Source organism: Ochotona curzoniae, unplaced genomic scaffold, assembly GCF_017591425.1.
Source record: "Ochotona curzoniae isolate NIBS_2020 unplaced genomic scaffold, NIBS_Ocur_1.0 contig_4792, whole genome shotgun sequence".
NCBI lineage: Eukaryota > Metazoa > Chordata > Mammalia > Lagomorpha > Ochotonidae > Ochotona > Ochotona curzoniae.
The window spans coordinates 13,092,050-13,117,837 of record NW_024466389.1 but is presented as its reverse complement, the minus strand read 5'-3'; the positions used below and the strand labels follow the sequence as shown (position 1 = coordinate 13,117,837).

Here is a 25,788-nt window from a genome sequence, read left to right as displayed (position 1 = left end):
GGAAGTGGAGCTGCTGGGATTAGAACCGGTGCCCACATGGGATCCCGGTGCGTTCAAGGCGAGGACCTTAAAAAACTGCTACGCTATCGCACCAGGCCCCACCTTGGTTTTCTGTCGCACGGCTCCTCTGAACCCTTGGTGAGCTAAACTAACTTTTGTCTGTCATCAACTGTTACTAAGGCCTCTGGTGAGCTGCCCAGCTGGCACTGTGCTCCCGGAGAGGCTGAGGCTGTCCCTGCCAGCCATGTGTTTTGCTCTCCCAAGATAGACTGAACCATCAGACCTTTAGAGGGAGGAGGCTGAGCCCCGTTTCTGCCTTTGAGAACATTCTGTCACCACTATGAAAGCAGTCCTGAGATGAGGTCACTTACCCAGGGCCTCAGACTCAGAAGCAGAGAGCAAGGCTTTGAGCCTGGACCTCAAGGCTGCCCTATTCTCTCCTGCTGTGACAGGCAAGGGGCCCAGGCTGGCCCTCAGCTTTCATGTGAGCTGATGACCCTGCTCCAGGCATTCAGAGCCTGTTCCTCATCTTGGCACTTGGTGTCATGCCTATACCTGCTGCCAGGCATGAGGGGTGAAGGAGGCCACAAGTATGTGTGTGTGTCGTGCCTGTGGTCTGTCACCCCATCAAAACCCTTGTCACCAAATGATCATCAGGCTGGGCTGGGTTCTTCTGGCCTGCACTGTTGGCCTGGTTCTACTGCCTTGGCGTGGGCCTCTGTGGAGCTGCCCCACTGTGTGGGTGCTCTGGCTGCCAGCTGACGGGTTTTCTAGGGTGGTTTAGGGTTTTCTACCCACCCAGGGATCCAGTGTGGTAACCCTTCGGCTTTGGGTGCAAGAGTGATCACTGTGGGTCCCTTCCCATTTTGGCTCGTCTCTTCTCCTTCCTGTGTGCTCTTCACAGCCCCCACACCGCACGCTTGATGCAGCAAAGCTGTGGTTTGTTTCCTGGAGTGGATGGTGGGCTTCTCCTGCCGTGGTTTTAGATTTTTCTTTGATACTGTTCATGTCCCCCAACAAAATTATTAGCTCTAAAGGAAAAAAAAAGTGTTGCCTTTTAAATGCCACATATGCGTGTACACACACAGAGACACACACACACACCACCCCACTCAACAGAGAACCTGGAAGAAACTTGGTCATGATTTTGTTGGATAAATGAATGCATGAATGACTAAATACATTTGTTGAGCTTCAGGGAATAGAAAATGCTGGTGAAAATTATAGAAGGAGGGAATGAGTAAAGCAACAAGATTCTGGGTCCTTTTTAATCCCTGGAAAAGCTTTTAGGCAGCTAAGCAGACTGATTTTACAAACTGTGAGAGCACAAACCCACTCAAGTCATTCTCACAGGAGTCCCATGGCCGTCCAGGTCCAAATTTCAGTGCTCAGAGCCAGGACAGAGCTTGTCCCCTGCTGGGCCCCAGACCACCTCCACTGCCCTCCTGCAGCTTCCTCTGTGCCCCCCTTCATTGGCCTTTTCTCCATGACCCTCTCCAGGAAGCCCTCCGGTGTGCTTGAGTGAGGCCTGTGTCTCGGTGACCAGTTCCATCCTGAGCTCCATGGACCCCACGGTGGACCCGTGCCAGGACTTCTTCAGCTATGCTTGTGGTGGCTGGATCAAGGCCAACCCTGTGCCCGATGGCCACTCTCGCTGGGGGACCTTCAGCAACCTCTGGGAACACAACCAAGCCATCATCAAGCACCTGCTGGGTAAATACCTGGTTCAGACACCAAGGAATGTGCCTCATTGGGCGCTTGCCATGCCTTGGTGGAAAAAGAGTGGCAGAGTGGGAGGACCATGGATTCTGGAGTCCATGAGACTGAGTTTAAACAAATGTCTCTTCACTAACTGTACAATCGTAAGAGGAGACTTATCTCAGAGCCTCAGTTTATTTATCTACACAATGGGCCTGATCACACTTAGTCTGCAGAGTTTGAGCACTGAAGAATGTATGTTTGAGCAGTAGCATGGTGTGTGTGGCACAGGGTGGGTGTGCAGAGAGTAAAGTCAGGGCTGTTATTTCTGCAGCTTTAAGCTGCAGCTCAGCTTTTGCCTGCTGAAAGTGTGGGCCAAAAGACTGAAGGCTACACACAGTGAATCAGGCTTCAAGGTCATGCTCCCGTGACAGTTGGGGCCATAGCCTGTCAGAGAGTCACTCGGAGTCGGCAGGACTCTCTCCCTTGAGCTTTTGGTACCCTGTCCTAGGTGGAAACCATCAGACGTGCCTTCTGGTCTTCGCAGCTTGCTGTACCTCAGCCCATCTGGTTGACCTTAGGAGTTGATAGCCTTGTACACAGGTTGGAATCCCACCTGTCTTGATTACAGCAGATTCTGAGTAATGTCCGCTAAGTTCCCTTCTGTCTGGGGTGCATCACAGCCCTAGGCTGTCCCCACGGCACCTGGAACCCAGGCCCTCTCCCTGTCCTGCTGTCCCTGCCCGTCCTGGAACCCTGAATGCTTGGGAGACACCTGATCACCAAACCTCAGCCAACTCAAGAATGGAACTTAGGGCTGACAAATATTTATTGCTATATCAAAAGAAGGTAAAGTAGAAGGAGTTAACAGAAGACAAATCTCAAAAGAAGAGCTTCTAAGAAATGCTGTTGCTATGACAGTTACAGACTGCAGACCAGTGTGTCTTAGATGAAAAGGGAACAAACACTCTGGATGAAGGGAACCTTTGTGCTGTGCAAGGTCAAGGGCGAGCAGCAGCAGCAGCAGCAGCAGCAACACCACAACCAGTGGCCAGCACCACATGCCAGGCTTTGGCAGAGCCCAGAGGGCACTTGCTTGCTAATGCTTAGAGCTCGTGGGAGGCACGGTTCCCATTGGGTGGCGGCCCTGGGCGTTTGTGCATTTTGGCCCAGGCGGCACAGTCATGGTGGAATCTGGAGTTGAAGGAACTTCACATTCAAGAGGGCCAGCCTAGTCTGAAACACCTCCCTGCTTGCCTGGTGCTAACCAGACCGCCTCTGAACAGGGCTACAGCCTCTTGTCCCAGAACTGGAGGCTTTGGGGGCAACAAGAGTAGAACCTAGAGGGTTCCCCTCCCCCAGATCCTGAAGACCCTGCCAAGTGAGGGAACCATGCAGGAAGTGTAGTGAAATGGGCAGCCCCCTGCCTCCAGGGACCCAAGCCTGCTTTGGAGCCCGACTCTGCCATTACTGGGGCATTGTGGATCAGGGATGTCACCTCCCTGGGATTGTCTTCCTGTTAATACAATGGGGACTGAACCTCCTCTGAGTTAGGAGGACTGAGTGAGAATGCAAATCTGAAGGTTTCGCTTAGGGCTGACCGCTGTGGCTGTTGCTCTCACTGGTCCTGGGCACAGCACTTCATGGTGTACAGAGACATTTGATCGGTGCCACCTGCCCAATCCAGTGTGACTTGGTACACCCTGTTCGCTTAGAGCAGTGGCAACACAGGAAACGGAGGGACAAAGAGGTCCTTATGATGAGCCGGTGCTGGCTGAGCCGGCACAGCCCAACTCCTGGTCATGCATCCCATGTCATCTTCTTTCTGAGGAGAGCAACCCTGCTGCCCTGCCCCCAGGTTGAGGTGACCCTCCGCTCCTATGTCACTTGAGGGTCAAGCATGTGGGGAACTGCACTAAACTGGGTCCACTCTAACCCCGACCCCCAGGGTCAAGGTCTGCTAGTGGCAGGAGCCACCTGCTTTGGCATGCTTGCTGGGCTACTTTTAGTTACAGTGTCTATGAGATGGGCCTAGGGAAGCCAGGAAGTGCTGTGCGTGCTGACTCACAGGTTTGGAGTGTTTGGCACAAAGCTGGCACCTGTGAGGACTCGGCGGGGTGTAGCTGTCCTTGCTGGAGGTAGTAGGTGAGTTCCAGCCTGACCTTCTCCCTACCGATACCTGTGGCCACAGTGAGGCCACCAGACCCTCAGCTCAATGCTTCACCTAAAAAGCTGAGCTGCCTCTGATCCTTAGGAGATGACTGCCAAGGGTTAACTAAGTGGCCAAGGAGAAGGAGTTATGACTGCCTATTCCGTTTCTCATAGCAACAGTACCATAGGCTCAGTCATCGGAGGAGGCAGCTCGGGGCATAGCTGTGACATGTGGGCTCTTTAATTATTTGTTTCATGTTCAGAGCACACCCAAGAAGAGTCTCTGTGTGTCTATTCTACAGATAAGACCAATAAACACAAAGGAAATCTGTTTCCCAGAAGTGGTGAGTTGGGATCCACACCCAGAGCTCTGGGGCCCCAAAACCTGCCTTCTTTTTTTCCCTCATCTAATTCCAGTCACTGTGGACACTGCAGCGTGGGAGGAGATTGGCCTGGAAGGATGGTTGCCCCTGTGGCTGCTGGGCCAAGCTCTCCAGGCCTGAGGATGAGCTGAGCAGCTGGGGTTCCCCAGGTCATGCCGAATAGGCACTTCCCTAGGGTCCCTTCTGGGATCCCTTCTGGCCTGCTCACTCATGGATCACAGTCTGGAAGTGGCCCCTCATAGGTAGGCCTTGAAACCTGGAAATTCCTGAGGAACAGGTGGCAGGTGTGTGGGCCAGTGCAATCCTGGACTTATGGCTGAGCTAGGTCCAGCTTCCCCTGCACAGAGGGGTAGCCAGCAGGCTGCTGAAGAAAGCCAAAGTGAGTGGGCCCTGGAACAGACAAGGGGTACCCAGATTGATTCCAGCTGGCCTGGGGTGGGCTTCTCTCCAGAGGAAAAGGCTTGGCTCAGTTGGCTCCCTACCGATGTCCTGGAAGGCAGGACAGCTGTGACAGCTACTTGCCAAGGGACCTCAGGCATGTGTGTGATGGGTGTGCTAAGACAGGCCAGGTGGCATCAGGGCATGGTGCTTGCCACCTGCTCCTCTGGCTGCAGAAAGGGTGAACTCAGCTGCAAGAGACACTGGTATCTTCTGCCCATGCTGTGCCACCAACATGCAGCCAGGTGGCTGTCGGGCTTGTTACCCCATCAAGAGTGGCCTCTCCAAACCCATCAAGACTCATCCCAACTTGCTGGCAGCCTGGTGACCTCTGCGGCTGCAGCTGTCCCCTACAGCATGTGCCTGTGCTGTTCATTGCACTCTATTCTCTAAGAAGAAAACCTGCAAATGGCAAAGTAATGCCTGTTTATTGTAACAATTCCAGCAACAGACTGGAGATTGTGAGCAGTCTCCCTTCTTTGTATGTGTGGAGGGTTTTTTAAAAAACTTTTTGAAGATACACTTTTTGAGCCCAGTGCAATGGCCTAGCGGCTAAAGTCCTCACCTTGCATATGCCAGGATCCCATATGGACGCCAGTTCTGATTCCAGTGGACCCGCTTCCCATCCAGCTGCCTGCTTGTGGCCTGGGAAAACAATTGAGGAAGGCCTGAATTTTTAGGACCCTGTATCCGCAGGGGAGACCTGGAAGAGGTTCCAGGCTCCTGGCTTCAGATTGGCTCAGCTCCAGCCATTGCGGCCACCTGGGGAGTGAATCATTGGATGGAAGATCTTCCTCTCTGTCTCTCCTCTTCTCTGTATGTCTGACTTTCCAATAAAAATAAGTACATCTTTTTTTAAAAAGGAGATAGTTAATTGTTTGGAAAGCAGAGCCACGGAAAAAGGAGAGGAAGAGATGGAGGGGGCAGGAGGATCTTCCATCTGCTGGTTCACTCCCAAAAGGCCACAAGAGCCAGGGATGGGCCAGGCTGGAGCCAGGAGCCAGGAACTTCCTCTGGGTCTGCCATGTGGGTGCAGGGGCCCAAGTTCTTTGTTCATCCTCTACTGCTTTCCCGTTAGCAGGGAGTTGGCTACAAAGCAGAGCAGCTAGGACCTGCACCTATATTCACATCTGATGTTGGCCTCGCAGATAGTAAGCCACTGGACCACAGGGCTGGCCCAGTCTCCCTGAGAGATACACAGAATATCCCATGCGTATCCATGTTTATGATTTAGTGATCAATTTAGTCTGTAACATCTCATACTTTTTTTCATTTCCATTTATTTGAAAGGCAAAATGACAGAAAAAGATCTTCCATTGTTTGGTTCACTCCCCAGATAACCAGGACAAGGACAAGCCAAAGCCAGGAATCTAGCTCTCCATTCAGGTCTCCCATGTAGATAGCCAGGAACCAGCTACTTGGGCATATTCTGTTGCCTTCCAGGTGGTCAGCAGGGAGCTAGATCAGAAGCCGAGCACAGGGGCCTTGAACTGGCCCTCCAGCATGGGATGTCAGAATCCCAAGCAGCAGCCTAACCCATCCTCGTACTTTTGTTTTGATGTTCTCCCAATATTTACTGTCAAGTTCAGTTTCCCCAAAGCTGCCCACTGCATGCTGGAGGAAGGCCTCTGCACACGGATTCACAGCTACACAGCCTCATATTGGGCAGTGTTCACAGCCACAATGGGCCTTTCCCTTTGGAAGTGGCTTGAGTGATTCGTGTATTTAAGGACTCCCCAGGAGTGGCTGGACCACTGTGGGCCCACCTCTGGTTCCCATCAGACCTACAAGAAAAAGCAGGAGGCTGAGCAGGGGCTCCAGTCCTGGCCTCTGCCACCTGTGTGACCTCAGACAAGTGGCCCAGCCTCTCTCCTGTTCATGTGGGGGATCATTAAGGAGGCACACCCATGGCCGCACCCCTGTGCAGAGGCCGTAGGTCACTGGCTAAGGAGGCTACAGCCACCTGCTGGCTCTGCCTTCATGGCAAATGCCTTCACTCCCCAGGCCTCATTTCTCTTTTCTCAGGGTGTCTTGCCCCAAGCTCCTCCTTTATCAGCAGCCACCGTCCCCCTGCCCCCCAATCTGTCCTCGAATCAGGGGGCTCCAGAGGCCTGGGAAGAGTCTCAAGGGAGTGTTTGGTTTTATCTAGGGCAAATGCCGGGCCTGCACTGATGTGGAGTTGGACCCACACCCCTGGGAAGACGGAAGGGGAGGCCCTGAAGCTCCCTGTCTGGCAGCCTTGGCTCTGCCCGTCTAGGCGTCACTTCCTCCCAACAGGGTGACATGGAAGAGGGCATTCTGGTAAAGGCTCACAGAGGAAAAAGTAGGCCAATTAAATAATGGTGTGTTGTCTTTCCTCTCTGCAGCTTCGGGGAAGTGACTGAGGAAGTTTCTGGAATTTGGGGTTCCTGGAAGGAAATACCTGCTGCCTAGTTCAGGGCTGCCAAATGATTCACATGCCATTAGGGCCTTATAGGGGCCACTGTCTCCAAAGTATGCCCCAAACTCAGTGCCAGGGATTGCTGTAGGGGCCATTGATTTAATCTTTGCCCTGTGGAATCTTCTGGAAAGTCAACATGAACAGGGAATCCTAAAGGAGATCGTAATTTTCCTAACAAGGAAACGGTAGCTGATTCTACCTTGCAACCAGTCCCCTCCCTCAGGTAGTTAGGAGGGGACATGAATGCCAACTTCTGTCCTTGCCCTCACCTGCCCCATTTTCTTTCCATGCACGTCTGGGACAGGCCCAGCCCCTTCCCCTTTTCACCCTCTGGATATGGTGTCCTGCTTCACAGTGGCTGCTGGGCCCTGTTCACACATGCCACAAAGAGCCTGCTCTGCCTGCTGGAGCTGCTACTAAGAACCCAGGCAGGACTAAATAGAATTGGGGGTGGGGTAAGCAACCCCCCCTCCACCAGCTCCACACTGAACTCAGCTTGGAGCCTGTACCCTCAAGGACTTCCCCTCACACCATCCACCCACCCCCACTGTCTGACGCCTTTGTGGTCAAGATGACAGGTTTTGCAGGGGAGTGGTCTCAGGACCCTAACAGGCTGTAAGCAAGCCTTCCGCAAGTAGGCAGGTGTCCAGGTCACCTGGTCTGTTGTTCACACCCAGCACACAGCTGTCAAGCTGTACAACTTCATAAACACTGGAAAAGCTTGCTCTCCCACCGCATCCCCTGGGCCAGAGGAAGGAAGTTTGAACTCAGGAGCCTCAGAACAAGAGGACGGGAGGCTGTACTTGCAGGAAGGCTCCTGCCCTCCAGGCCACCACTCAGCGTGGTGAAAGGGGGGGGCCCAGGTGGCCTTGAGCTGGAACTCCCTGTGGTTAAAGGCAGCCAGGCTATTCCTGGAGCGCCTGTCTTCAGGACTCTTATCTCATTAACCTTGGGCTCCAGGGGAGGGAAACCCAGGCTTGCCCAGTGGCCAGAGCACAGAACACCTCCCTGCCATGATACCGGCCGTGGCGTTTCAGGGTCGTGGCAGGAGCCTGATGGGGGCCTATGAGACTGGGGAATAGTGAGGGGGTCCCACAGCCACTTGAAGCTGCTGGGAAGTGCTGCCATGGAGACAGCCCTACCGGGTGGGGAGCATTCCTATATGTGGCCTCAGCTCTCCCTACTTCTGCCCTCAGGAGCCTGCAAGAACCAACATTGAGCCAGGTTGAAAACAAGGAGCCCTGAACTCCATCCAGTGGCCTCAGTGGATGGCAGGGGCCGAGCGTTTGAGCCATCAACTGCTGCCTCCCAGGATACATGGGAGTTAGATCAGAAGTAGAAGAGTCCAGAACCAACTGATCCTGCAGTGCGGTATCGGATGGCCCAAGTGGGAGCCCAACCCACTGTACCACAACAGCCATCCCTTCTGAAGCTTGAGCGATGGACAGCGAGAGTAGAGTGTCCAGCTGCTCTGGCAGGGAGAGAGAAGGAGAAGTCATCCCATGTCTGCCGTGGCCAGGCTGGGCCAAAGCTAGGAGCCAGGAGCTGTGGATTGATCTCAAAGTCTGGCACTGTAATGTCAGACTCAGGTACCTTAAACACTCAGCCAGATACCTGCCCCAGGAGGGACACCCTGGAAGACACTGCCCAAGGGAAGCCTTGTAGTTGAGTAGGTTTAGCCAGGTTCTGTGCAGGAGCCTCAGGAAAGGGGCGACAAGGGTGACATTTTTTTGTGCATAGTATGTGGCACAGAGAAGTATCCAGTATTCGTTTAGTTAATGGAAGGGTAAGATTCCAGCAGAAGAATCTTCCTGGAGAGTGAAGAAGGCATTTGACTCAGTGGTTGAGTCGCCCCCACTGGGATGCCCGCGTGCCTGGCTCTCAGGTTCCAGTTTCCGGCTCATGCACGTGCTGGGAGGCAGTGGTGAAGGCCCAAGTGCTCCGCCCCTTGCCACTCATACAGGAGACCCAGAGACCCGGTAGAGCTCCAGGCTCCTGGCTTTGACCTGACCCAGCCCCAGCTGCTGCATCCCTTTAGGGGGTGACCCTGCAGATGAAAGATATTTCTGTCACTCTGCCACTCAAGTAAATGAAAATAAATATAATGGCTGAAAAAGAAAAGTTGTCCTTGGAGATGGGTTTGGGAGTCTGAAGGAAAGCAGAAGAAACATTTTAGGATTAGAGAAACAGGAAGTGGAGAAAGAGGCGGAGGCAGTGAGGAGCAGGCAGGGTCCACAGGATGGGCGCTGGGAAGCAGGCACATCTGGGCTGAGCTGAGGAGTGCAGCGCACAGTAGGTGTTTGTGGACCAAAGGCCAGAGAGCAGTCTCCTGAGCTGCTGTGGACGGGACCCTCCCGCACTTGTGCAAGGTGGGAGTGCTATGGCTCAGCACGAGGAGGGGAGCAGAGACCCCAGGTGCCTGGAGAGGTCTAAGGAGCCACACAGGGTGGAGACCTGAACGGAAAAGTGGGAATGGGCCATTCAGAGCAGGAAGGGAAGTACCAGTGCAGTCACAAGAAAGCTCCGAGATCTGAGCTGGGACCAGCCTCTGTCCCCGCAGCAATTGTGTGTGGATCCCAGGCAGGGAAGGGCTACCCCAACAGGCAGAGGTCAGTTCTGTTCACAGTCAAGGACACCAAGGCCCTGAGAAGAACAAGTGGCCTTTGCAGGGGGCAAAACTGCTGTCTCTTGTCTTGCCAGAAAATTCCACGGCCAGTGTGAGTGAGGCCGAGAGGAAGGCCCAAGTGTACTACCGTGCGTGCATGAATGAAACCAGGATCGAGGAACTCCGGGCCAAGCCCTTGATGGAGCTGATTGAGAAGGTGAGCCCCTGGGTGAGCCCCCGCCTGCTCCTGCCTATCTGTATGCCAGCCCCTCTGGCGTGCGCCCCACCTCGGGTGTCACTGGGCCCGACCTCCTCCCGTCTACAAGCACCATACACAGGTGGCGGGTAGCTCACACAGGCTTGTGTGCCTCTGAGCGGGTGAAGACATCTGCACACGTTCGTGCTCACATCTGTCATCTGTGTGGCAGTGGGACGGGCGCTGTCTTTATAGTGGAGGCAGATGTGCCCAGTGCTGCCACTCTGTTCAGATGGCATGTTTGTGTGTGCACGAGCTTGTGCTGCAGACACCAACGAAGAGATGTGGCTTGGAGCAAGTGTACAGGTCCTGCCACCTGGGCACCTCCCTGCCAGCCATGGGGGTCTGAGGAGGGTGCCTGGGCAAACAGGGTGGCTGGGCATTTCTGATTGTAGCAGGCTTAGTGCTGGTAGACGTAGGAGAGCTGTCTTAGTCCCTTCCCAAGACACAGGCCCCACATTCAGCATGTGCCTAGCTAGGGAGAATCAGGATTATTTCTTTTTCTTTTTCTTTTTTAAGATTTATTTACTTTTATTGAAAAGACAGAGAGAACAAGAGACAGAGAAAGATCTTCCATCCAGTGGTTCATTCCCCAAATGGCTGAAACGGCTGGAGCTGAGCCAATCCAAAAGCAGGAGCCAGAGACCTGTCTGGATCTCCCACACAGGTACAGCGCCCCAAGGCTTCTTTGACTTGGGCCATCTTCAACTGCTTTCCCAGGCCACAAGCAGGGAGCTGCATGGGAAATGGAGCAGCTGGGACAGGAACCAGCACACATGTGGCATCCTGGTACACACAAGGCGAGGACTTTAGTCACTAGGCTACCAGGCCCAGGAATAGTTTAAAATATGTGTTTGTTGGAAAGGCAGTGTGACACGGGGAATGAAAGAGAGATGAGCTTGTCCAGCCGCTAGTTCACTGCCCAGTGACCGTGACAGCTGGGGCTGGGCCAGGCTGAAGCCAGGAACTCCATCCAGGTCTCCCATGGCAGTGGCAGGTGCCCACACCCCTGGATCATCTTCCACTGCTTTCTCAGGTGTGTTGGCAGGAAACTGGATTGGCAGCAAAGCATATGGGACTTGAATTGGTTCTCTGATGTGGGACGCCAGCGTTTCAGATGGAGGATTAGCCTGATACGCCTCAATGCGAGCTCCTCTAGAATATGCTTTATCTTTTAAATCAACTTAGCTTAATCAATCAGTCTTAGCTTATCATGCTTTTTGAAATGTGGAGTACTTGTTTGTCCTTGGCTCGATTAATTTTTTTTTTTTTTTAATTTGCCTTCCTGTGGTTCAGTATATTGGGAGATGATGCCTGCTTTTCTCTGGCTGGCCTGCCTGGGGCACACATCAAAAGCCTGTGTGTCCGGGGAAGTCTTTTAAAAACAAAAAAATTTTTTTATTCATTTGTATTGGAAAGGCAGATTTACAGAGCAGGAGAGACAGAAAGATCTGTCCATCAGTTTACTCCTCAGGTGGCCAGAACGACTGAAGCTGAGCTAATCTGAAGCCAGGAGCCAGGAACTTCTGGGTTTCATGTGGGTGCAGGGTCCCTAGGCTTTAGGCATCCCCGGAGGAGTCTTGGTCCTATTCATGGGTCTCCCTGGCTCCTGGATCAGAACCCCCAGTGAAGAGCATACCTGTCCTTTACTCGCAAAGCTCAGAGAGGTAGATGGCGGCTTTAGGGTCACAGAGCAGATGCACTGCAGAGCCACATTTGCATCCAGGTGCCCTTGCCCCCTCCTCACCTCTCCGTCCGCTGTTCCTCCCTGCAGCTCGGAGGCTGGAACATCACGGGGCCCTGGGCCAAGGACAACTTCCAAGATACCCTGCAGGTGGTCACCGCCCATTACCGCACTTCTCCCTTCTTCTCTGTCTATGTCAGTGCCGATTCCAAGAACTCCAACAGCAACGTGATCCAGGTGAGCTAGACTGAGACTCTGGGAAGAGGAAGGGGCCTGGCCTCTTCCCGTTCAGAATTCAGTAGGCACGGGGCTGAGGACAGCCCAGTCTGGGCAGGGTGTCTGAGCCCAGGATGCTCCTGGAGTCCCCCCAGAGGTGACTTTGGTAGGCAAGCTGGGTTAGGGGTGGCAGGAGTGATGTCAGTTTTGTACAACAGCAGAAGCCTTCTGCTGGCCACCCCACCCCACCTCCAGGCTCTGGCCTTCGTGGCCTTGCTTAGAATAGTTTCGAGTTCACCTCTCTCTGCTGAGCCCGTCTAGACTAAGTATCCGAGTGGCCAGGGGAATCCCAGGCTGCAGAACTATAGAGTTCCCAACCTATCTCTCACTGTGTGAGGTTGGGCAGGTGGCTCACCCTCTCTGAGCTGCAGTTCCCTTGTCAATCATCATGACACCTGCCGAACACAGGGGTCCAGGTGTGGTCAAACGGCTCTAAGAGGACAGAGCTATTAGGAACTGAGCCCCCTCCCACCTGCCCGGGGTGAAGCAGGTGGTGTTACCTCCTGTATTTCTCAGAAGACGATCCCAAGAATCAGAAGTGTTAAGTAACTTGGCCCAGGTTACGTAGCTGGCAGGCGGCTCTTTGCCATTTGAGACGTGTAGGTGAGATGGGGTGCCTCGCCAAGGGTAGGGGCTGTTTAAAGTGGAGGCTGGCTCTGTCAGGCCCATCAGAGGGACCCGAAAAAACAGCACAATGTCTGTGCTGTCCCTGGGTGGGCCCATGTGTGACTTCAGCTACCAGCTGAAGAACACAGCTGGCTTCTTGCTGCCTGTTGGCTCACTGTCCCCGGGACCACGGGGGATTCCCCTGTGACCCCTGCCTCTCTCCAGGTGGACCAGTCTGGGCTGGGCTTGCCCTCCAGAGACTATTACCTGAACAAGACTGAAAACGAGAAGGTGAGTGACCCCAGTCCTAGCCCCCAGCCACGTGTTTCTCCCCCTTGGCACCTCTCCCCAGCGCAGGTGATTGAGATTACAGGTGTACAGAGAGCTCAGGCCGAGGTAGCAAGGCAGGGATGCCCCAGGCATCATGTAACGGGCATGCTACAAGTGTCATCCTGATTGCAGAGACCGGTGGGGATGGTGCTGTGAGTGGTTGGTCTCTCACCCTACAGTGACCTTCATGTACCACAGCTGTCAAACGGTCGCTGGTGTTACCTTGGCTTTGGGGGAGGGCAGAAGACTGAGACACTGTGTGACCTGCCCAGGGTCACCAGCCAGGAAGCAGTGAGGCTGAGTGACATCCAGGTCCACCTGCTGCAAAGCTCCATGCCTTCGTATGCCCCAGCCTGGCCAGCCTCTTACGATGCCCCAGGGACTCCCTGCACAAGGCTCTGTGGCCCTGTCACATCCTGCTCTGCCCTGGGCCAGTGGGCAGCCACTGACAACTCGGGGGTGCTGGGTTCCGCAGGTGCTGACCGCATACCTGAACTACATGGTGCAGCTGGGGAAGCTGCTGGGCGGGGGGGACGAGGACGCCATCCGGCCCCAGATGCAGCAGATCCTGGACTTTGAGACGGCCCTGGCCAACATCACCATCCCCCAGGAGAAGCGCCGAGATGAGGAGCTCATCTACCACAAGGTGACAGCAGCCGAGCTGCAGGTAACTTGGGCACCAGCTGCTCTGGGGGCTGGGGCAGCCACAGGGCTTCAGGCTGGGCACTCGTTGGGCCCCCAGCTGTTTTATACTCACTTTATCAAATGCTGGAAATAGCCAAGGAGTGATCGTCGTTAGCCCCATATCACAGATGGAAAGACTGAGGCTCAGAGAAGCAAAGTGGACTACTCAAGGCCACACTGCTCATGAGTGACCAGCTTCTAAGTTCAGTGCTTGCCCTTGCCAGGCTGCTGTCTGTAGCAGCCCTTCCCTGGGGACACTGGAACAAGGCCAGCACTGGCTCACCTGGACAGGGCATTCCCAGTTTTCCTAGCACCAAGTGCTTGGCCCCTGGCGACAGCGAACACATGACCGGCATGAGGTGTGGATAGTGCCATCATCTTTACAAAACAGATTTAAGCCCAGAAAAGCCCCTAGGTTGCAGGGAGGCTAGGCACCAGTCTCTGGCATGGTGCACTGGTCACAGCCCTGGGGTGTCCCCTGGCAGTGTTCTGGGAGTGTGATGGGGAGTCTGAGCTGTGACACCCTCTGTAACTGGTGTCCCAGGGCATCCCTGCCTGCTGTGCGGCCTGCTCCTAGGCCCCGGGAGGCACATAGGGACCAGCGTGTAGGTCCTGCTGATCTTGGTTCCTTTCTCTTTTTCTTACAATTTCATTTATTCATTTTGAGAGGCAAAGAGAGAGCTCCTTTCTGCTCATGTGGTCCCAGGTGCCTGCCAGGGCCTGCTGCAAAGCCGGAAGCTGTAACTCCAGCCTAGTCTCCCCCTCGGGTGGAGCAGCTCAGTTACCTGAGCCATCACCTCCTGCCCACAGGATGGCTTAGCCGGTGGCTGGAGTCAGGAGCGGAGCTGGGAAACAGACCAGGTGCTTCCGTGTGCAAGGTGGGCAGATCCCTGGTCCTCGGGATCTGCTTCTTTTTTGAAAAGCTGCTTTTTAAAAATGTACTTGAGAATCAGAGTTCCAGAGAGAGAAGGAGAGATTGAGAGAGATCTTCCATTCCACTAGTTCACTCCCCCAGGTGTGCCAATGACTAGAGCTGCGCCCAGCTGCAGCCAGGGGCCAGGAACTAATTCCAACTATCCCACTTAGCTGCAGGAGCCTCATCACTTGGGCCTTCTTTCACTGCTTTTCCCAGCCAAATAGAAGGGAGCTGGATTGGAAGTGGGGCAGCTGGGACTGGGAAGAGAACTGCTGGGATATGAACTGGCACCCATTTGGGATGCGGGCATTGCAGACAGTGGATTACGCACTGTGCCACAATGCTAGTTCCTCAGGTCGTTTCTTGCTGTCTCCTGGGTCTGATGACCTTGGCTGTCCCTGGAGAGGATGCCGTTCATGTGCAGGGGCATCACTAAAATGCTTCCTCTGCCGAGCTGAGTTCTGCCTGTCCATTCCTTCCGGAAGGCTCCTGGCCCTGCCTTCTCGTTCTCCAACTGACAGCTCTGATTCCTGGTTTAGTGGGAAACAGCCCCCCTCACATTGCTAAGTGTTTGGTCGAAAGAAGCAGGGCTATGGGTCTGGGGTGGCTAGAAGCACTGGAAGGTTAAGGTAGCGATGGGCAGCCAGGCTGATGCGGTGTTGCACCTGGGGTGTGTGCAGCTGCCCCAAGGTGCCAAGCAGGTTGTCATGGAGATCAGCAGCCTGTGTTGGGCACCATCTGGAGCTGTTTTCCCACACTGAGGCCAGGAGGTCGAAGGAGCATAATTTGGCTTGCTCCAGTTGCCCAGTTCTCAGCCGTGCCAGAGCCCCTGCAGTGGCTGTGCTGTCAGTGTCAGTGCCAAGTGTAACAAGACAGGCATGGCAGCTGTGAGCACCCAGCCCAGCACAGCCACCATGTTCTGCCCCCAGGCATCTTTTCCCCATCGTGTTGGGGACAGTTTTTGCACAGTTGTGGAATGTGCCCCTTTGGCCTTTGGCTTCCTTTCTGGTCGAAGAGGGCTTTGCTCTTTGGCTCCCAAGTCCTGGGTTCCTTCTAGAACCAATGGAAAACTACAGAATGTCTCCTGGAAGAAATGGTGTGTGGATATTATAAGCACAATTTAGGTCTAACATTGGAAGAAGTGCTGGGCCCCTGAAGCCTCGTGTCTTGGACGGGAATCCGCCTGGCCCACGTGTGGGTGATGAGAGGTTAGCATAAGGCCATGAGGTGGCTGTCTGCTGCTTGGGGTGCCGATGTCCCAGATCAGGTGCCTGGTTCCAGCTCCATCCTGACGTGTACCTGGGAGGCTGTAACACCGGGGTCCCTGCCACCTGTGAGGGAGACTGGGACTGAGTTATGGGCCCTTGACTTTGGCTTGACCCAACTTAGTCTGTTGCAGGCGTTTGGGGAGTGAAGTAGTGAGAGAGCTCAGTCTCTCTCTGCCTTTGAATTTTTTTTTTTTTTCCTCAAGAGGCCAAAGGTGAAGTTTAATCTTGTAAACTGCTCTGCACAACCCGAGCATGACGTATTACCATCGTTATCATTGTTGTCCTTTGGTTATGCTCATATCACGCAGCAAGTCGCTCCATCCCATCCAGGGAAACAGAATGTTCTTGTTCCTCGGTAGCTGGAAATTTGGTTTACCTCTCATACTCTGGGTGACTCAGAGCTGCAGTGGGGTTCCAGGCTAGCCCTGCTGGAGAGCAGCAGTGTTCCAGATTAGCTTCCCACGGGGTGTGAGCAATGCCACGGAACACACAGCCTTGTGCTGCCTCTCCGGGGCCTGCCCATTCCTTCCTGGGGTGAGTCCAGCCTCTGTCCTCTCTGCGTCTGAGAGGAAGGCTGAAGGCAGGCTTCTCTGCTCATCCACTTTAAAGAGAGAGATAGACTTATTGGAAAAGTAGAGTCACAATAAGAGAGAGAGAGTCACTCCCCAGAATGCCACAGCAGCCAGGGCTGGGCCAGGCAGAAGCCAGGAACGCCATCAGGATCTCCCATGTGGGTGCTTTCCCAGGCACATTGGCACGGAGCGGAATGGGCAGTAGAGCAAGCAAGACTCAGATTGGTGCTACGATGCTGAATGTCAGCATTGCACGCATCAGCTTAAGCTGTTGTGCCACAACCCTGGCCTTTGCCTGCTTTTCAAACCCATTCAAACTGCTTAGTTGGTGACCAGCCATACTGCGTGGCTGTGAGCTCATCAGCGTGTCCCAGTGGGTTTGCGTCTCAAGGAGTGTGCAATCATAGCAACTGTCTGCACGGAGATGGAGCAGGCACATGTGTCTCTAAGTTCATGGAAGCCACACAGGTGGCAAATGTGGGAATCCTAGGATTCAGCATGCATCTCCTTATCTCAGGACTGGTATCCACCGGCGTGTGATACTGTTAGCCACTTCCCAGGACACACCTCCTGCGGGGCTGCCCTCCCGCCTCCCAGCTCCCCAAGCCTCGGCAGGCACCCTTAAAACCCACAGAGGTCAGCGAGCCTGGGGGCTAGACTGCACAGTCACCTCTTAACTGGGTGGCCTCAGGAAAGTCACCTGAGCTCTAATCAGCACCCGTGTGGGGATGGGGGTGACTGCTGCCCACTGAGGGTCCTGTACGTGTTTCCATACCCCTTAGGTAAGTGCATTGGCCCATACTGCTCCTTCTGTGGCTCGAGTCCGGCCCTCCCGTGTGGGTGTGGGGTGCCGACCTCCTAAGCAGCAGCTGAACTGCTGCACCAGGCGCTTGCACCGAGTCTCACTTCTGCGAAGGGGCGTCTGAGTGGACAGTAGGGATAGCAGCATAGGATGAGTAGCTTGAATGGTCCTGCAATGCGCTCTTAAAAATGATCGTCGTGAGAGGCCGTTATGGTGGCTCCATTCCCATCCAGCTCCCTGCCGGTGCGCCTGGGAAGGTGCTCAGACCCCTGCAGCCGTGTGGGAAACCTGGACGAAGCTCCTGGCTCTGGCTTCGGCTGAGCCCAGCTCTGAGTGCTGCAGGCATTTTGGGGAATGGAAAATCTCAAAGTCTGCCTTCCAAACAAAAACAAATCTTTCAAAGAGAAAATTTGTGCACCAGAGTAAATTTGCCTTTTAATTCTGTTTTTCACACACGGCAGCGCTGAAAGTGGCCGCTCAGCTCACTTGCCTCCACCTCCTTTCTGAGCAGTGAGCCCTGTGGACCCACGCAGATCATGCGTGTGATGCCCAGCCCTGCCTCTGCCGTCACTGAGGGGGTCGTTGGTGCCGTAGAAGCCCGGTGGAGGAGAGCAGCTGGCGGGTGGCCCAGTGCAGCCAAGTTCTGTTCTGAGGGTGACGCTCTCAGGGCTTCCGTTCCTGTCACCCACATGGGGGAGTCAGTGGAGTCTCCACCCCTGTGCGTCCATGGCTTGACCTAACCCCCCCGCTTTCCGGGGTATGTGGAATGTGAACCAATAGAAAGAAGCTCTCTCCCTGGCCTGGCTTCTCATATAAAGAAAAATTTCTTAAACAATTTTAAGAATCTTTAAAAGGCAATTGCATCACAGCATCTGTGACCAAAGTCAGCCAGCCTCCAGGTTGGAGGCTTCACCCAACACCCTGTCAGCCTCCCAGCGCCTTCATTTGTCAAGGGGAGGGGAGATGGCGCCACCCCGAGCACACTCTGGAGATCTGGGCTGCCAGGTGCCATCAGCCGGTGTCACGCTGTCACTTCCTTTGCAGACTTTGGCACCGGCCATCAACTGGCTACCTTTTCTCAACACCATCTTCTACCCTGTGGAGATCAACGAGTCCGAGCCCATCGTGGTCTACGACAAAGAGTACCTGGAGCAAGTTTCCACGCTCATCAACACCACTGATAAATGGTAGGGCGGCCCCCTGGGAATGGCGGGGCAGGGGGAGGACGGACTCAGCAGACAGCAAACCTCCTGGCCACCATGCAGCCTGTCCCAGCTCCCTCCCTGGCAGCTCGGTAGCCCCAAGGCGAGTTTCTTATCTGTGTTCAAGCTCCTGGTCCTCAACCGGAAAATGGGGAACATAGTAGCGCCCGCCAATTAGGAGTCCTGTGAGAGTGCAAAGATACAATCTGCAGGCAGTGTTTCAAGTGGAAGGAGGGAGACCTAGAGAATGGCACTTGTTACTTTTATTTTGCACTAATATTTATGGTACTTTTAAAGTTTTTAGAGACTTGTAGAGATGTTGAACACCACTGTTACTCTTCTGGTACGTGTATATGTATGTACATGCGAAAAACAAAGGTGTGGTGTGGGTACTCATCCGTCACTGTGACTGGGAGTATTATCTGCCCTTTCCACATATCATCCCGAGCCCTTGAGGACTTTGTTTTTCTTGGTGGTGTAGTGTTCTGTTGAGTATAAATACAATTATTTACCCCACTCAGCGTGAGGCTCCAGGCAGCCATATCCAGACACTAAGCAGCTAAACAGCAGGCACTCGTCTTGCACTTGGGGATGCACATGACTGTGTCAGGCACCGAGGTTTTTTCTGTGGTGGAGGATCAAGGATTGGGGTCAGCCAAGAGGTTGGATTCCCTGGGTTTATGGTATACCTGGGCCAAGCCAGGGCACAGTGGAGCCCGAGTTCCTAAGACTGGATTTGAGAGCCCTCTGGTGGCGATCTGCGGAAGTGCAGCAGCTCTTCCCGTCCTGGGCTGTTTTGAGGCCTGGCTCATGCCCTCTGCCTGCAGCCTACTCAACAACTACATGATCTGGAACCTGGTGCGGAAGACCAGTTCCTTCCTGGATCAGCGCTTTCAGGACGCCGACGAGAAGTTCATGGAAATCATGTATGGGACCAAGAAGGTAAGCCGGTTACTGTTCATCCAGTGTACTTGCTGGGCACCTGTCCTATGCCAGGCTGTGGACTGTAGGCTGGCACAGCCATGGCACTTTCCCCATGGCCATGGCACATGTGAAGGAGGCAAATGCCAAGGAAAAGAATGCAGAGATCCCCTGGAGAGGTCTGCCCAGGTGTGTGTAGGAGACAAGGACCTGAGCCAGGGGGTTGAGCAGAAGCTTCTAGAAGGAAGTGGCTACGTATCAAAGGATGACAGGGAGTCCTGGCTACTCAGCTAATTCATAGCCAAAGATCCTCCCTGCCTTGGAAGCCCCTTCTTGGTGGTGATGATGATTGGTTAAAGCAGGTCTCTGCTGGCGGAAATAAGCCCTACTCTGCTGGAGGCACTCCCCAGGGTTCCTCTGGGTGTGGCCCCCCCGTGCCACTCTGCCATTGGGGGAAGAACAGGGATTCCCCTGGCTGACCCCTCCTGCTCCTCCCAGGCCTCCCTGGGACTGAAAGGGAAGGGTCCCGTTGGGAATCGGGACAGTGGTCCTGGAGCTAGGCATATGTGAGTGCTACTTACATCACAGGCCAGAGGAGGAGACTGGGTCCCCCCAAGGCAGCAACCAGGGTCAGCCAGGGTGATGATGGCTGCTGGGCATGACCTTTATAGTACACCTCTAACCAGGTTCCTAGCACAGCCCTGGGGCCAGGGCTAGGCTCGTATTTCACTCCCATTTTACAGAGGAAAAAACTGAGGCTCCGAGAGGGAACAGGACTTGTTCTGAGTTGCTCAGAGTGTGCAGGAGGCTGTCAGACCCAGCCATCTGACTTGCCGCCTGTACCCTGGACTCCACACCACTTGACCTCAGTTCCTATGTAGTAAAATACACAGTACTTGCAAAGTGTGTGGGTCAGTAAGCTTGGCCGTGGAGCCCGTACCTCCCAGCACTCCCTGAGCACCCCCCAGGGCCTTCACCCTGTGTGCCCTCGTCCCTCGGCAGTTTGCCCCTTTTTGTCACCAGCTGACATGTTGCTGTGCTTGCCGTCATCTGCAGAGGGCGCTGGCGTGCACAGTGTCGGGCGAGCCTGAGCACCAGTGGCTGCTGCCACCTGGCAGGGTACAGGTGGCCTGACTTCCTCTACTGCCCCAGGATTGAAGTCAGGACAGGGTCACCACACGTGGCCATTTGCTGGCCATCCAGTGACCTGGGCACCTGGAAGGGGGCTCCCCTTAGTCCAGGCGTCCTGCCAGGTTCTGCCCCCCACCCCACCCCACCCCTGCCAGCTACTGGGGTGTGGCCTGTCTAGAGAGACAGCCAAGCAAGAAGTGACATATGCCTCCCACAGTGGTGCAGCTGCTCTTCCCACTCTTGGGGTCTCGGCCTTCTGGGGAGCATCCTGGTTTCGGGGCAGCTGGGAAACTTCCCACAATTCTTTGCTGCCCAGTCACCGGTCTCCAGGAAGCAGGTTGAGGCAGCATAGGTGGGAGTCTAGACTATGGGCTGGGCTCCCATCCCACAACATTCCTCCCCACTGTAGGAGCCCACGCCAGCCACCACTCCAGCTGACCCACCACAATGTCCATTGTGTCATCTCAATGCCACATGCAGAGCCTAGCACCTTTGAAATGGTCAGTGTGGCCATGAGGGCACCCGTGAGCTCTGGGGCCAGTGCCTAACATAGCTTCCCCTGGGCCAGAGGCATCCTGAAAGTTCTGGAAGGAAAGTGCTGCACGGGAGGAGGTCCGGGCCATGTGACCGCCTACCTTGTGTTTTGCAGACGTGCCTCCCTCGCTGGAAGTTCTGTGTGAGCGACACTGAGAACAACCTTGGCTTTGCCCTAGGTCCCATGTTCATCAAGGCGACCTTCGCCGAGGACAGCAAGAACATAGTAAGTGGCTGGGGACAGAGATGTGACAGCCGCCTGCTGGCCCACACTGATCCCTGCTGGGGGCCTCTCTTGCCATGACCCCAGGGCTCTTGCACCTGCCCCTCCCTGAGACCCTGCAAGGCAGTCACTGGCGTGCAGGGATCCAGAGAGACGGGAAGGTCCTCCTTCCCCACTCCCGGGGGGTGGGGGTGGGGCCGTCCCTCTTGCAGGGAATTGAGTGAGCTGGGGACCACCCAGGTCATGTTGCATATGTACAGTTCCTCCTAAGTGGGTCAGCAAACAGAGCCCAACACGTGTTCCACGGTGTGGCCAGGAGTCGGAATCAGGGTCAGGCCCTCAGCTCTCAGGGTCGTACTGCCCTGCCCACCCATGTCTGGAACCTTCTACACTCTGGATTAGGCCTTAAGGCTACCCTAGGATGTTCAGCCATAAGAGCCGCCGTTCGTCTCCCTCGCAGGCCTACATTCCAAAAACTGCTCCTCACAGCTCAGTGCCGCCATGTGCTGAGTCGCTGCCCAGGTGCCTACAGCACCTGCCACAGGGCCAGGAGCTCAGCCCAGTTCTCCCATGCAGGTGGCGGGAACCTGTCTCTGGGCTGCCTGCCAGACCCTGCATGAGCAGAAGCTGCGGTCGGAGCTGCCCCCAAGACCCCAGCCAGGCACTGGGATGTGGCTTGCAGGCATCTTAATAGCCTACATATAAAAAATGTCAGAAGTGGCAGAGCCAGGTCTTGAACCAGGGTCCATATGGGATACCAGCACTGCAGCGGGGGCTTCATGCACTGTGCCACATGCTGGTCCTAGATTTTAAAATGTATTCCATCAAAAAGGAGTTGTGTGGTCTGATCCACCTGGGTCGGGCTGTGTATCTAGCCTTCTCCAAAAGAATGATAATGCATGCTCCTATGCTGAAGGTTCTGGAAGGGGACAGGCCATGGCTCAGCACCATAGGGCCTGAGCTTTGGACTCAGCCTTGTCCCGTGCGGGGCCAAGGACCTTACCGTGCGGCGTCTGACCCTCAGGCCAGCGAGATCATCTTGGAGATCAAGAAGGCCTTCGAGGAGAGCCTGAGCACGCTGAAATGGATGGACGAAGATACCCGGAAGTCGGCCAAGGAAAAGGTGAGGCTGCAGGGGCACGAGGCTCATAGCCAGGGAGGGAGGGCGGGCGGCCACTGGGGTCAGGGCCACTGTGTGTAGCAGGTGCTGGCGCTGCCCTGGAAGTGCCCACAAGTGTTCTGCCTCTGGGAACCGGCAGCCAAACAGAGCTGAGCGGTGGCAGGAGGCTCACTACCGCACATGTAGCTGCGAAGCTGACCCTGCACAGAATCAGGGGCAGAAGGGCAGTGAGGGATCCGGTGGCCTGGGATCCATGCTGCACTGCTTTCCTGGCATTCCCTGGGCTGGGGACTTGAAAGGAACAGAGACAGGTTTCTTGAGGTTGTCAGGGCTTGGAACTCTCGGACTGTGCCTTCCGGAGGGGACCCTTTGCTGTGTGGAAGCCAAGAGCGCATGTGTGCTCACAGGGTGGAAGACAGAGAGTGGGAGCAGCCCCGGAGCCAACCCCATCGGTGTCGGGAGCCCAAGCCAATGGTGACCACCTGAGCCGGTCACTGCTCAGGGTCCCCTGGGGACAGCACCGCCCCAGGATTCGGTTTCCAAAGCGTGAGCTTTGGGGACATGTTCACTCTACAATAAGAATTCCTTGGGAAGGTGACATGTAAGCAGCAACCCAAAGAACAAGTGGGAATGAGGTGAGGGGGCTTCCAGAAAGAAGAGTGCGCCCCTGTGGGCAGGGTGCCTGGTGCCAGGTGTCTTGGCCAGGGAGCCTGGGCTGGGCCTGCGCAGCAGCGACCACTCACTCCTGCACGTCCACAGGCCGACGCCATCTACAACATGATAGGCTACCCCAGCTTCATCATGGACCCCAAGGAGCTGGACAAGGTCTTCAATGACGTGAGTGGCCTCCAGCCCGCCTGTGTGTTCCCAGTGCCCACCTGGCAAGGGCCCGAGGCAGGGCTGGGACTGGGTGGTTTGCGTGGGTGGGATGGGGGAGGCAGCATAGCTGCTGTAGCCCTGCGTGTGACATGGGGTGGCACTGGGGGTGAAGCAGGCCTGGCAAGCCCGTTGCAGCCCCGTGGTGTCCTGGGTCAGCCCACGGCCCTGCCTGCTTGGAACCACCTCAACTGCCAGCAACAGTTAGCTGCAGCACGCGAGTGCGAAATAGGGGATCAAACAGTCGGGAAGCTTCGGGCCCTGGAACTACACAGGTGGAGTGCAAAAGGGAGCCCCTGGAGGCACCTCCTCCCCAGAGAACCCTGTGATTTTGACCTTAAGATGCCTCTGGGGTGGAGGGGTCACAGACACCACTTGCGTGCTCCAGGCTGACGTAGACACAGGAGGGTCCTGTCACAGATGGCTGACACGCCACAGAGGGCCGTGACCCAAGCCCCGGGGCTCCGAGGAATGCCCCTGGAGGGTGAAGGCCAAGGCTGCCAGGAGCTGCTCACAGTCGGACACTCCCTGACCCCGGCACCATTCCTCTCTCTTGCAGTACACTGCTGTCCCAGACCTGTACTTTGAGAATGCCATGCGCTTTTTCAACTTCTCCTGGAGGGTCACTGCTGACCAGCTCAGAAAAGCCCCCAACAGAGACCAGTGAGTCCCGGCGCCCTGCTCGGGGGATGTTCTGGCTGGGCTTGCCTCGCCACCTGCTCAGTGTGTGCCAGATGCTCTGGCCTGGGAGGGAGGCAACTGGGGGGCCCCCAGCCAGCTTCCCGGGTGCAGAGATCAAAGGCAGAGGGTGGCCACGCCATCTGTGTGCCCAGTGCACAGCCTGGCCTCCATTAGAGCTTCCTGGGTCATGGAGCCCCTTGGCAGCGTCAAGCTGGAAGGGGGCCCATCTCCCCCACCAGCAGGAGGGGTGCTTCTTGGAGACTGGCCCTCACAGAGGCTTGTAGAAGGTTCTGGATGCCCCATGGCTGTAGTTTTCAAGCCTCACTGTACATAAAAATCCTCTAGATTAAGAAGCAGCCTCCCATCCTTTACCCAGACCTCCCTAAAGCATAGTTATCTGGAGTAAGGCTTGGTTTCTGTCTTTACAAAAATCATCTGAGGCCAGTGCAGTGGCATATCAGGCTAAGCCTCCGCCTGCTGATTCAACTCCCGGCTGCTTCACTTCCCATCCAGCTCCCTGCTCACAGCCTGGGAACAGAGGGGGATAGCTCAAGTCCTTGGGTCCCTGCACCCACATGGAAGATCTGGAATAAGCTCCTGGCTCCTGGCTTAGGTCCAGCCAGGACATATGGGGAGTGAACCAGCAGATGGAAGACTTGTCCCTCCTCTCTCTATAATCCTGCCTTTCCAATATCACTACTCCTAATAATAATTTTTAAAGATTTCTTTTTAAAAATCATCTCCGGGGATGGGGCAAGGGACAGGTGGCATTTAGTGTGGTTTCTAGGTCATGGCTCAGGGCAGCCAGGGTGCCTGGTTCAAGTCCTGCCTCCCCCACCCATAGTCCAGCTTCGGCTCTGCACACCCGGGAGGCAGTGGTAACAACTCAAGCCTCTATACCTCACCTGACCACCCAGCCCCAGCTTTAGTGGACATTTGGGAAGTAAACTAGCAAAGTCTTTGTCTCAGTGGGCCTGACAACTAAGGCACTCAAATTTCAGACGACCCACTAGGGCTGCTTGTAAACCAGGGGGCAGTGACAGCTCGTTTCTTTGCCTCTAGCACCCTCTAGTGGACCGCAGGGATCCAAGCACTCTTGTTTCCTCTCTGATGACCATGGTGCAAGGAGGGCTCTTACCTTCCATGCCTAGCACGGGCACTGGTGTGGGTTTATATGAAGTCCTATAGTTGAGTTTAGAATTTCCTAGTTTTTTCTTTACTACCTGTGAATACATCCATGATTATTTGAAAGTAAAATAATTTAAAATTTCTTCTCTGGTTTTCCATGGTGTCCAAGTTCCCTGAACACATCTCCTTGGGGACATGTTCCTCGCATGAGGACCTAGGTGGTTTCCAGAGTTCTTGGAGAAAGTACCATTTCACCCTCACCACATTTCTCACTGGCCCTTCTGCTCTGCAGAATTACTGAGAAGGGGAGTGGGGGCTGCTTGGCACAGCAGTTTAATTCACCACATGCCAGGGCAGAGTGCCTGCATTCCTGCGGCCCATGTGGGACACCTGGCGCCTGACCGCGGCTGGAGGGTCCTTGGGGGTCTGCATTTCAGATAAAATGAGAATAAGTGCATAGAAATTGTCAACCGTGCCCTTCATTTTAACCATTTCTATCTCAGCGTCATTCTGTACTCTTACAAAACGACCGAGCCCTAAAAAAATGATTCATATATGTTATGTTGATTTTTATGGAATTTTTAAAAGATTTGTTTATGTGACAGTTACAGACAGGAGGCCAGATGGCCTCAGGGACTGCCGGTGGGCCAGGCTAAGGGCAGGCGCCTGAGGCTGACCGACTTGCCCGTGGGTTGCAGGGTCCCAAGCACTTGAGCCATCCTCCTCTGCTTTTCTGGACACCTTAGCGGGGAGCTGGACTTGAAGTAGAATAGCCAGAATTTACACCAGCACTCATACGGGATGTGTGACAGACAGTGGCTTAACGCACTGTGCCCTGATGCTGGCTTGGAGTTTCACGAAAA

General features: G+C 54.9%; 1 protein-coding gene across 3 annotated transcripts in view; it reads left to right on the top strand.

Moving 5' to 3' along the window:
- Positions 1-25,788, top strand: part of ECE1 (endothelin converting enzyme 1) — a 98,580-nt gene that overhangs the window by 64,699 nt on the left and 8,093 nt on the right. For all 3 annotated transcript variants that reach the window (XM_040988039.1, XM_040988038.1, XM_040988040.1), the window contains 11 exons: positions 1,501-1,713; positions 9,811-9,932; positions 11,746-11,892; positions 12,763-12,828; positions 13,343-13,534; positions 18,154-18,296; positions 19,139-19,253; positions 21,013-21,123; positions 22,145-22,243; positions 23,000-23,077; positions 23,676-23,779. In XM_040988039.1, the coding sequence (XP_040843973.1) occupies positions 1,501-1,713; positions 9,811-9,932; positions 11,746-11,892; positions 12,763-12,828; positions 13,343-13,534; positions 18,154-18,296; positions 19,139-19,253; positions 21,013-21,123; positions 22,145-22,243; positions 23,000-23,077; positions 23,676-23,779 (1,390 nt within the window). The remainder of the gene's footprint in view (positions 1-1,500; positions 1,714-9,810; positions 9,933-11,745; positions 11,893-12,762; positions 12,829-13,342; positions 13,535-18,153; positions 18,297-19,138; positions 19,254-21,012; positions 21,124-22,144; positions 22,244-22,999; positions 23,078-23,675; positions 23,780-25,788) is intronic.